Source organism: Helicoverpa armigera, chromosome 2 (genome assembly GCF_030705265.1).
Source record: "Helicoverpa armigera isolate CAAS_96S chromosome 2, ASM3070526v1, whole genome shotgun sequence".
Taxonomy (NCBI): domain Eukaryota; kingdom Metazoa; phylum Arthropoda; class Insecta; order Lepidoptera; family Noctuidae; genus Helicoverpa; species Helicoverpa armigera.
In genome coordinates this window covers 14058960-14071649 of record NC_087121.1, presented here as the reverse complement: position 1 = coordinate 14071649, position 12690 = coordinate 14058960, and the positions used below count along the sequence as shown (strand labels likewise).

At 40.1% G+C, this 12690-nt stretch overlaps 2 protein-coding genes and 1 long non-coding RNA gene across 3 annotated transcripts in view; 2 read left to right on the top strand and 1 right to left on the bottom strand.

Moving 5' to 3' along the window:
• The window catches only part of LOC110377798 (klaroid protein), a 28505-nt gene extending 23439 nt beyond the window's left edge, over nucleotides 1–5066 (top strand). Inside the window, exons 9-12 of the mRNA XM_064040755.1 lie at nucleotides 618–1223; nucleotides 1668–1838; nucleotides 2257–2369; nucleotides 3099–5066. Of these exons, the coding sequence (XP_063896825.1) occupies nucleotides 618–1223; nucleotides 1668–1838; nucleotides 2257–2369; nucleotides 3099–3377 (1169 nt within the window). The 3' untranslated portion in view covers nucleotides 3378–5066. The remainder of the gene's footprint in view (nucleotides 1–617; nucleotides 1224–1667; nucleotides 1839–2256; nucleotides 2370–3098) is intronic.
• Nucleotides 5067–6558: 1492 nt separating this feature from the next.
• On the bottom strand, nucleotides 6559–8823 carry LOC110378449 (actin-5C). The gene is made up of 3 exons (XM_049843977.2): nucleotides 8664–8823; nucleotides 7743–8103; nucleotides 6559–7655 (listed from the first exon to the last, which is right to left on the bottom strand). The coding sequence occupies exons 2-3, from the start codon at nucleotides 8090–8092 to the stop codon at nucleotides 6878–6880; spliced, it is 1128 nt and encodes a 375-aa protein (XP_049699934.2). The 5' UTR covers nucleotides 8093–8103; nucleotides 8664–8823; the 3' UTR covers nucleotides 6559–6877.
• Nucleotides 8824–8988: 165 nt separating this feature from the next.
• On the top strand, nucleotides 8989–10415 carry LOC135118505 (uncharacterized). The gene is made up of 2 exons (XR_010277623.1): nucleotides 8989–9652; nucleotides 10251–10415. It is a non-coding gene; the product is annotated as an uncharacterized LOC135118505 (long non-coding RNA).
• The last annotated feature ends 2275 nt before the right edge of the window (nucleotides 10416–12690 follow it).

Sequence of the window (12690 nt, the reverse complement as noted above, 5' to 3'; positions counted from 1 at the left end):
ATATCTTATGTTTATCGCTACATGTGCTATTATCCTGTTATTCATAGACAATACCATTCTTGCTTAAACAGTGTTATGATTTAAGAATATATTTTAAATCAGGGATTTGATGCAATACTTGATTGATACCTGTGATTTATGACCCCACCATAGACAATACTCCGTATTGCAAAAAGCACAACTATTTATTTGTCACAAACAACCTGCTTGCTTTATATTTGATGTGATTTTTAATTATTTTTATTTAGTACGTAAGCAAATTCGTATTCAATTGCATTTTTTAATAATTCTACAAAAATTGTGTTCTACTAATTGGTTCATTTTGATTTAATTATATCGTTTATAAGCAATAAGACTTGTTATTTATTCCCATATAATTCTTCCCTGTTGTACCATAAATATTATAAAGTCGGGGAAGGATAGAGGCACAATCACCTATAAGAAAGTGGACGTACTCGGACGCTACACTTTTTGGGTGAGTTGAATAACCTGTAATATTAATTAATTATAATACTCTGTCCTTCCCTGTCTCTTCTTTTATATATGTATTTTTTTAAAGAATTATGTGGGAAGGACAGAGGGGAGTTCTACCAAACTAACAGTCATCTTCCTTTCAGATTACAACTACGCGGAAAAGACGGTGCCTCCTGAAGAACTCATAGTAGACACATACAAACCTCCACAAATCCTACAGGATCCCGACTTGTCGAAACGCATGGCGGCTTTAGAAGGCTGGGCAGTAAACGTCGACACGCGCTTGAAATACTTCGACCAAAAGCTATCAAGATTTGACAACCTAGAAGCGCAAATCGAACAATACTCCCTAAAATACCTACAACAGAATCTAATCCAAGTTTTTAACGAGAATGACAATGCTGGCGTTTTGGCTGCGAAATTGAAGGAATATTTCGATAAGGAGTACGTGAGTAAAGATCAGATGCAAGCTATGAGTCAGGAGATTCATGAGCGATTGATAAGCAGTTGGAAACCTGATATGGACGAAGACAAGATTCGGCAGATGGTCCAAGAGTACCTCGCGGTGTTTGAGCGGAGGCAGATGGAGATAATAAGAGAAAGAGTGAGGGAGTATGTAAGAGATGTGGAGATTCATCACTCTCATACTGGAATTGATATAGATGCTGTGAAAAGAATAGTTGCAGGCATGTTGGATGTGTACGATGCTGATAAAACTGGACTTGTTGATTACGCGTTGGAGTCTGCAGGTAACATACATATTTTTCGTGCTATTTTAACTTATTAGTTTAAAATTCAATGAATAAAATGCTTATGAAACACCACTCTTAACACATCAGGAATCATACTGCCTCTATATACAATTTTTATTTGATCAATAAGCAATTTACCCTTGAAGTTTTTGGAATAGAACATTTCCAGTATCTCATCAAGTATAATGGCCATTAGAAGGACTTGTATGACGAGTGGCCAGAAACCAGTAAATCTGACTAGCAGTCATACTATCGGGTCGCTTCTAAACACATGAGACAAACACAATACATGAAAAACACAGATACTCATTTACATCCTGATAACGACTGTAAACCGACCCCAACATAATTGGGATAACATTGATATACCTATGACCAGTACATTTATAAATCGAAATAAACAAAATGAGTCTTAAATCTCCACTATTTACATTTCCCCAGGTGGTCAAGTGATATCAACAAAATGCACAGAACTATACCAGATCAAGACGAAGCAGTACAGCATCCTGGGCCTGCCGGTGTGGTGGGTGTACACGTCGCCGCGGTTCGCGCTCACGCCGGGCGCCATGCCCGCCGAGTGCTGGGCCTTCCAGGGCTTCCCGGGGTATCTGGGTGAGTTGTACAGGCCAATTGAACATAGAAAGATGACTCAGCCATGTCATAGGCTCTGTAATACAATCCTGCAGCTTCTTGTCAGCAATATTTGAGATTGTGTTAATGAGTTACCGCTGCCAACAAAAACGGTGCGGGAAAAACAGAGGTGGGTCGCTTCCCCCACAGGGGAACCCACTATTTGTGACTATAAGAATTTAATATTTGCTCATAAGGATGGATACGTTACACCATTTAACTAAAGTGATGACAAAAATTATAAGAAGCCGTGAAATTGGCGCTCTTTGGGCAAATCGGCAATTCTGCAACTGAACCCTGTTATCGTTATAGTTAAATAGTGCAACAACACCAAGGTAAACAGTGCAAGAACCTGATTTTTTATTAACTATGTTTTAAAACTAATGGTATTTTGTTACAGTGGTCCGCACGTACGCTATAATAGAAGTGACGGGATTCTCCTTGGAGCACATGTCGCGGCTGCTCGCTGTCGAAGGCAAGATCGAGTCCGCTCCTAAGAACTTCTCCGTATACGTACGTTCAAATGTTTATTTTAAAAGCATGGCTTGCAGTTTTCTTATCAATGTTTTGGTTTTATTTGGTAATTGTTACGGGATGGTGAATTTCAAGAATAGCACTGGGAACTCATTACTCTATTGTACATTTTGAAGTCAACAATTATTCTATTTCACGCAGTTTTAAGTGTTTCTCATTAACATTCTATATTTAAGAGGGTAAAAAGTTCTATTGAGCGCAAATAAATGAGACTAAATTCTATGTATGGAATAATTTGACTCCTTATCCTTGTCTTGTTCATGTGGTTTTGTAAAATGTAGTTGCATCTTGTATTCATCTTGTTACTTGTTGTTGATATTCATTTCCTCTTTATCATCACATACAGAGCATGCGTTTATTAAGAGTTTGCTAATCATTTGCATATCTTAACACATTTCTCTATAACACTTGAATGCTTTTTATACTTTGTGTTTAATGTGTGAAATTAATATTATTATGGTGTGCTGGGCTTCTCATTAATATAAGTTTCACATTCATGTTTTCTCACATTTAAACCTTCATACTCTGCCTGTGTATTAAGCTTGTTTTGTGTGTCTTATTTAACTGCATTTTAAGCACCAAGGTAAGTGTGAATATACATCATTCATTCACATTAATTCAATCTCATTTTCATCTAAGAGAAACCTGTATAGTTCAATTTTACTTGCTAACACTAAAACACATCACCGTTTGTGACGTATCTTTCAGGGTCTCCACGGCGAAATGGACCCAGAGCCCCATCTGTTCGGGGACTACCAATACAACAATAACGGCACTGCCATTCAGTACTTCCCCGTGCAATACCCCAAAACTACAGACATCGGGGGAGTTAAGTACCCAGTCGCCTACGATATAATAGAGCTGAGGGTCGAGAGCAACCACGGCAACCCAACTTACACGTGCGTCTACAGATTCAGGGTACACGGCAACCCACTGTCTGACATCCGCAGGGCCACGGAAGACAGTATAAAGGACAGCGAAACGTAGCACACAATAAAACATTTTCTAAAGGAATTGAGATGTCACGGAATTGAACTGTGTGACTTGTGAGACCAGTGGTAACGTCCAAACAAATTGTGTTCAATAATGAGGATAGTAATCATTCCTAGGCATATTCAGTGTAGTGTAAAGTGGCCTTATATTTAAAATTCTTAATATTGATAGTACAAAAACTGTTGGTGACTTTTAAAGATGTTCTAAGTTTCTGAGCGCTTAGCTTGACCAGTGAAGTAACGTCAATGAAATCTCTGATACCGCACAAGCCCGTTATACGCTTAGTTGTTCTGAATACTTTTTAACTGTATTTATATGTAGATTTTTAATGTATTTTAAGGATTTTTTTTTTGTAAAATTAAGGTTTTATTTTAATTACTAGTTTATAATTGAAACTGTTGGTTTAGAAACGCAGTGCGATGTTTCAAATATTTAACTATTGAAATCTAATATTTTTTAACATTAGATTAACTCTTACAAAAGACAGAGCATAACCTGAATATTGTTGCTTACTGTTAAAGATTTGTTACTGCATAGTAAAAAGATTTTAATGTCCATTATTATGTAAAGGGGAACACAAAAACTTGGTAGCTACTAGTATTAAATACTTATTTAATCAGTTATTAATTCACACCTCGTTTCTAAATCGAAGTAATTTTATCGAGTAATAGGTTTAGTGAAGGAGCTAGTCCCGTTAGATTTTAATAAATTTTATGCCAATATAAATTTTAAGTGTTTACGGTTTGTCTCAAAATCTAATATAACCAGTAAGAATATAACACCCAGCATCATGTTTGAGAATCTTATTAGAAGTTAGGTTTAGTATGTAAATACTTAAGTAGCACAGCTTGTTAATGATTTGTATGGCCCTATTATTAAGTGTTGTGTAATGCACAATTCGAGCGCCCGCGGCCACAGGTGTGACCACGGCAGAAGGCATTGTTAGTTTATAAACGGTAAAAAAATGCCGTTATTTTTAAACTTGTGTAGTCTTATTATCTACTTCATGGCCTCCTAAAGTTTCTAGTACAATAGTCCAATCAGACTCTTTAAATGAACTTCTATTGAGCTATATGTTATTATTCTTTATTTATATATTTTACTTTAAATTAGTAATAATAGGGCAACAAATTCACCTCTGTATCTCTCTCCTGCTAGCTCGTAATCATTTCGAATTAATGCTTCGAAAAGTAAGACTTAAGTACCCCACAGACGCCACTGTTTTTAATGTTGAATTAGGTTTATGTAGTTTAAAGTTACCACTAACAATAATCTTTGTCGTAAAACGTTACGCGGTCTTGACATATTCGGCAAGCAATGTTGTACCAAAAATATTTTTAATGAACAATCATGTCAATTAAATCGGAGTTATATTTTTCTATACATCAATACCTTCTTGCAAGCTTTTATTTTTAAAGAAAACGCTTATGTTAAGTCTCCTTAGTAATTAACTAATTGAGTACAACGCTGATTCGAAATAAATAAAGATATCTGTACAAAGTTTAATGTAATTAATGACAATAAACTTGGCGACTGCACCTTTGCACCTAACGCTAGACCGATGATATTTTATGAATTTTGACACAGTTTTATCTCGTTATTTTTAAATGTTTTTAACTAACCGATACTTACTGCTAATTATGTGGAATATTTGTGATGTTCGAAATAAAAGTCGTATGATAATACTGAAGTTTTATGCACCTCCCCTTCCTCTGAAATTTTACATCGATATTTGCCCGTCTAAAATGTCTACATTTTGGGCAATATGTTGCTGCAATGTTGACAAAAATTGCCTGGCCATTATACAAATATTTTAAGGGCACTGACGTCCGAGTAATCTATGGCTGAGCTGAATTTTTGCAGTGGAATAGCTGAACCGAAAATGCCCGTTGAACCTACTCGGGTATTATCTTACTCTTGTGAGAGTTCTTGAAATATTTTTATTAAGACTCACGTAAAACGGCTCGCAGAGCTTTTCAGTTTCTTACACCGTCCGACCGAGGGCCATGACTAACATTGCCTACTATCCTATATGGAGCCGTTTTATCGACAATTGTATTTAAAAGTATGACTCAAACTGTTCTTGATCTTACTTGACCTATACTCGGCTATCTTACTGCCGTCTATCAATGCTATGAATACAACTTATCGGTTCCAGTTAAGAATTACAAATCAATTCCAACGAAAACAAAGTAATTCAACCGTTGCGTGATAGCTAGCGTCATTAGTGTGCAAATTCTTATTGTACCTACTAACATTCTTTTAATCAATGCACCTAGAAAGAGCTGACAGATTATCTAAGAGTTAGCTTTAGTTAGGTGGTACTTAAACACAAGTGTAAAATGGCTCTGTTGCTAATCATAAATTGGCCTCCGTTGGGGGCATGTGGATACTACATACCTGCGCTACGCTACGCCTAAATTCTACAACGCAGTGCAAAATCGAATCCAGATTCATAAACTAACGTCAATTAAGTACACACCCCCTGCAACGGTATCTAATTACGTACATACTAATTCGTTCAAATTGCGTATACCATGACTGTAACACCGCGAAAATCTGCAATCACATAAAAAAGCTAGTGGCACAGTGATGAATAAGGAAGCAGCCTTTTGATCGTCTCACTTCTGGTCACATGCCTCTCACGCAGAGAAGGAACTTGTCTGCTAACTTATCACCATCAAAACCTTTTTCCCAAATCGACCTATAAACGTGCAGTTTTTAATAAGCTTGCAATAAAAATAAGTCTTGAAGGCTCTTCAATTCTACTTTTACTAGGTACTACACGACTACATAATCCAGACGAAACTAAACTCCTAATCATTACTCACTACGAAAACGCGACTTATCTTTCAGTTCTGTGCAAAAATGGTAGGTATGTCGTACCTATCAAATGGTAGTGGAAGCCTATGGTCGAGAAGAGATCTTAGCATTCCACTGCATTTTATGGTTGTGTGTATGTATGTCGAGTGTCTATTTCTGTGAGGTAGCATCCCTACAGCGAGTAAGATAAATAAACATGGCTGCAGTATTGCGGCCAGCTATTTCTGATCAAGTTCGTTCTATTTTCGTACATGGGTCAATGTCGGTCGTTGCGCTTTGATACCATTATACGTTTTGTATCGTATTTACAATGGAAATGTATGTGTAAGGTGAATGAAAGAAAAGACAGGAAAATTTTTCAGATTTTTTTTTGTATTTTCATCATTTTTTATAATTTATAAATGACCTAGTAAGAAAGTAGTCTTATCCGTTTCAGCACATACAATCATCATTCATGAGATTACAAAAGATCCTTTGGCGAGTGCAGTACCGAGGCCGGCGGTCGTAGCGCGCCCGCGGCGCCGCGCTCCGTCCTGCCGTCACTATTACGATTTAATTACAATAATATCTTACGTACAATTAAATTAACGGAGATTACAAGCCTGAATTGAGCAGCCGGCCGCGGGACCGGCCGGGCCGCGGGCTGCTGTCGGCAGCGTGTCGCGGCTCGCTTAGAAGCACTTCCTGTGCACAATAGAGGGGCCAGACTCGTCGTACTCCTGTTTCGAGATCCACATCTGCTGGAAGGTCGAGAGGGAGGCGAGGATCGATCCACCGATCCATACGGAGTACTTCCTCTGGGGCGCGATGATCTTGATCTTCATTGTGGACGGGGCCAGGGCTGTGATCTCCTTCTGCATACGGTCGGCGATACCAGGGTACATGGTGGTACCTCCGGACAGCACTGTGTTGGCGTACAAGTCCTTACGGATGTCGACATCGCACTTCATGATCGAGTTGTAAGTGGTCTCGTGGATGCCACAAGCTTCCATACCCAAGAATGAGGGCTGGAAGAGAGCCTCAGGGCAACGGAATCGTTCGTTACCGATGGTGATGACCTGTCCGTCGGGAAGTTCGTAGGACTTCTCCAGGGAGCTGCTGGAGGCGGCGGTGGCCATCTCCTGCTCGAAGTCGAGGGCGACGTAGCAGAGCTTCTCCTTGATGTCGCGCACGATCTCACGCTCGGCCGTGGTGGTGAACGAGTAGCCGCGCTCGGTGAGGATCTTCATCAGGTAGTCTGTGAGGTCGCGGCCGGCCAAGTCCAGACGCAGGATGGCGTGCGGCAGCGCGTAACCCTCGTAGATGGGCACGGTGTGCGAGACACCGTCGCCGGAGTCCAGCACGATACCGGTGGTACGACCGGACGCGTACAGGGACAGCACAGCCTGGATGGCGACGTACATGGCGGGCGTGTTGAACGTCTCGAACATGATCTGTGTCATCTTCTCTCTGCGAAACAAAGGGCACGGTCAGACTGGGGCTGCGGTCGCGGCTACAGGACTGTGTACACAGTGCACAGAGGGAACGAGGACCTACCTGTTGGCCTTGGGGTTGAGGGGGGCCTCCGTCAGCAGCACGGGGTGCTCCTCGGGCGCCACACGCAGCTCGTTGTAGAAGGTGTGGTGCCAGATCTTCTCCATATCGTCCCAGTTGGTGACGATGCCGTGCTCGATGGGGTACTTGAGCGTGAGGATACCTCTCTTGCTCTGGGCCTCGTCACCTACGTACGAGTCCTTCTGTCCCATGCCGACCATGACGCCCTGGTGGCGCGGCCTGCCCACGATGGATGGGAACACGGCACGGGGCGCATCGTCGCCCGCGAACCCGGCCTTGCACATACCGGATCCATTGTCTACTACCAGCGCAGCAACTTCCTCGTCGCACATTTTGAATTAGTCTGAAATTAACAAAATTAAAAATAAGTTTCACTAAGTACTGACTGAGGAATTAGAACTAAGTACCGAGTAAAGTAAGGCAGGCTGAGGATTCGATCCGATCGCAACCATTTATGTAGTCTGTGGGTAGAAGACCCACACGCAACCATCATGGGACAATGCTAAGTGGGCGTCGATGTCGCAAATTGAAACCAAATAAGGCTAGATATAAAAGGCTGGCGGTAGGCATGGTGGAAAAAACGTGGCACATGACGCGGCATCACCACATTTCACAAAGTCGGGGCTCCGCTCTTACCGACCGAGAAAGTCGTTCACAAGATGAGTTACTTTCTAATTGGATTGATGGTCGCTCAAGTTCAGATATTGCCAAGTGTAAGTTAGAGCCCCGAGTCCCGACCACGCCCTACCGCAACCGGCTATCCCAGACTCCCGGCCGGCGTCACGCGGCCCAACCCTAGCGACGTGTCACTGACCCGCACACACTAATGGGATTGCACTTTTTCTCACGCCACTATAATATCACTAAACATCACAAAATTAAGGCACATCTGTATCAACTTACTTTTAATTAAATAGTCCTAATAAATAAATAAATTAAGTTGCTATTGCACAGCCTCGGTAAATGCTGCACAACACCACTGCTCGAGCTCACTTCGTGGAATGTCGGCGAGCGCGGCAGGCAGAGTATATAAATGAGGCTGGTTATCGGGGCGCCCCTACCCCGCCGCGGCGACTTCTCCACCAATCGCACAGTACGGCACAATACGTGAGTTTTCGTGGCCATATATGGTATTCCGCGGCAGGAGCCTGCGCGCGCCGCCCTCGCCCCTCGCCCCCGCCTCTGATAGCGCGCCGCTTGATAACGACGAGATCCCACCCGGCCAGGGTCTGTCAAGTTTGTTCTACGAATTGCATTAAGGTGGGCTTGAAAACAAGAGAGAGTCAACGACATCAGAGTAAAAGAGATAAATATATAATGTTGCCACCAAAAATACAATTTCGTATTCTCCCTAATAATGAGCGTATAAATTGATTTTTAAAGTAAATTACCCTTGAAGATACTTTTAGCTATTATTCTAATGCCAAAAAATATACTTAGTTGAGAAATATTAGATATAAAATTTAATATTACTTATTAGAAAATATATATGGGGGATTATGTGTGGCAACACTAATGTCCGGACGCCATATTGGTTTTGACATTGTTGACGTCACAAGAAAAATGTCTGCGGCCGGTTGCGCACCATTTTATCTTGTACTAATGTTTATTTGTAATAAATAAACTACTTCCATTTAATTCTACATACATTGATAACGTTGAGTCGAGCTTGCTCCTCCGTTGCTGTGTTTTGGTGAAATTAAGTGTGTATTTGTGAGATATAGACTCGGTGTTGAGACAGTGACTTGTTTGATTTTGTTTTGTGTTTAATTCGCGATGAGTTCACAAAAAGAAAACACAAGAATCTGCTGCTTGTGTGGATCTTCACCTTCTAAAGATCCCAGCATCACTTTGCATCGGTTTCCAAAGCCTGGCACTAAAAATGCTCTGCGGTATGTACACTCCATGCTATTCGTCTTAGACGACATAGAATACCACATTTATTGTTAATTCCGCTTCTAACTACCACAAACTCACGTAACATATATACCTATATACTTAAGTCCCAACTTTCCTTGCCAAAAATCATTAGGTACTTACTATAAAAAGTTTTCTTGCTTACACCATTCCCGTATCTAATATAACATCTCTTTCAATCAAAGCGAAGACTACCCACTGACATGATATAATAATATCTTAACTCGGAAAATGATTAAAATAGTGTGTAATTTGAGAGCAGTGGTGGCCGAGTGGTAACTGCCCCAACTTACGAGTGGTAGGTCGCGGGTTCAAACCCGATCTGGCGCATAACTTTGTGTAATTTATTTCGTCACTACTGCTCTCAAAACGGTGAAGGAAAACATCGTGAGGAAACCAGCATGTCCTAGAACCAAAAAAAAATTCGAAGACGTGTGACATCCACCAATCCGCACTGGGCCCGCGGGGTGGATTATGGCCCAAGCCCTCTCCTAGAGAGGAGGCTGTGTCCCAGCAGTGGGAACATTAGAAGGCTGATGATGAGTGTGTAATTTTGATATTTTTAATTTTCAGTTGTGAATTATGGGCAAAGTATTGCTTCCCAAACGAAGCCTGGTCTTCACCAAAATTCCAGGACGCACTCCATAAACAACATAAGATGCTATGCAGCAAACATTTCAAAAGCACATGCTTTAATGAGAAGAAGTTGTTCAGAACAGCTGTACCTGATGTTCAAAACTAGCTAATGGCCAAACGTTCGCGAAGCGGAAACTTGAATTTCTCCCAAGTTTATGCATGCACTGATTTCATTCATACATAAACAATTACACCCAAATACACACTAATTTTTGGACACATCTCTTTTCTTCTAAAGTCTATGGATTAAAAAGTTTCGCCAGGACAACGTCGCCCAGCTGAATCAGTTTTGGTGAATTTCTCCACAATGGCTGCATACACAATTTTTTTTTTACCATACACAATTATAGGACGTCATACACTAATTATCTGCATAATTAAAATCTTTAAATTCAACAACATTCCGCTGCACGAACGCACACATATTTTATTACAGTTTTAAAGTTATTTGAGAAAAACAGATTTGGCTGCAGTAATGTTTGAAATGTTAAAACTTGGCAAGATCGTTTTTCAAAAATTTGTTTCAGCCCGAACGAAATACATTGATATATAGCTTTGTTGTGTAGTAAATGTTTGTAAATATCAAAATATAATTGGTCTAGTGTCTTTCTCTTCCTAATCATTTCTATAATAAAGAAGAAATAACACCAACGTTTATTACACAATATGATAGAATAATTTAAACCATGTCTGTAAACTTGTTGTTTGTTAAACAAATCGATAGTATTCTTTATTGTATAATAACATAGTCTTGTTTTTATAATAGTAACACTTTAAAACTAACTAGAATTTTGTTTGTTTATGTTTTGATGTTGAAATTGTATGCAATAGGCCCATCCATACTTGTTATTTTGGACGAAAATGTCTGAAATACCTACCTAAATTGATTAAATTCATGTATTTTAAAATTCATTACATAGGTGCACATACTTGTGATTTATGAACACCTTTGTACCCTATTTCTGGAAATAAATTATAATTATTAACATGCTAAATAAAAACTCTTGTACTGTAATCTTCCTTTTATTACACTGCTGCACTGCTCTATAAAGATAAATATTAGCAATTTATGCACAAGTACACTGTGCCATGTCGATTATTGCTGAGCAAAATGTGATAATCTTGCTCAGCCATAATCGACGAACGCACTGGGGCCCGATTCTCCTAATTTTACGATTCAGTCGAGTCGATTCACATTCGACTGAGATTCAATCCCGACTCAATTACGATTGAAGCATATGTGGCATTCCGCTATTTTTCTTTGAAATAAACGTTTTATCCTTTTCTGTCATTCAATAATGAATCATTTTGTCTGCAAATGATTTACGATTGCAATATGATTGTAGAGCAAACTACCGTATAGACCAAAATCACCAAAATAGCAGACCAATCGCAAACCAATCGAATGTCGTTGGAATACGATTGGTCTTATATTAGTAGCAGAATGCCCGATATGGTTAAAACTGCTACTGCGATCATATTGCGATTCAATTTCTATTCGATTTTAACATTATTAACTTAGGAGAATCGGGCCCCTGTACTTGTGCATAAAATGCAATAAAAATGACCTATAGAATATACTGTAGTTTGAAACTCCCGCCCTAGCTTCTACTCTCTAGTTTTCGTGGGCGGAATATAGATGGCGCCGGCCGGTAAGGAAAAATTTCCTCATAAAATTTGTACGGAGTCGTTATTCTTCCCTTTAGGGTATATATGTTCTGTGCACCCGGCGCTCACATTGAACATTTAGCGATCAGACGGACGCTTCAGACAGTAATGCACTGTTTCACTTACTTAATAAATAGATGATAACGAAAGTTCAATGCTTATTGGCACACTTCCAAAAAGACAGCTGTGCTCTCCGCGCGCCGCGGGTGCAGATAGCAAGTGGCGCTTATCTGCAAGTGTGCATCACAGCATCGTGGTGCACACTCGTCAACCTCACAGTTGACACTTACAATTCATTTGACAAATAGTATTATTCTATCTAAGCATTTACTACATTAATTTTGCACAGTAAGGAGATAACCTCCAACGTTTCCATCAAATAGCATTAAATTATATAAAACTCGCCTTTTTGGAAACATGACATAAATACACAGCGTACTTAGTTTATAAAACCAGTCAGTAAATATATTAAAAAGCGTTTACTTACCAGTAATAATAGTTTTTCGAAGAGACAATAACCGCAGCGATCGCGAACCGTGAGAAATGAATGCCGGCCGGTTTCTTTCTGTTGCCTGCTCGCTCGGGGAGGTCGGTCGATCTGCTTCACTAGAATACGCCGTACGCCGGCGCCCCGCGATTCAATCGACTCGCCCAACGGACCTCTGTAGGTGCCAAATATAACAAAATTTTCCTACTAATTACGCCGCGA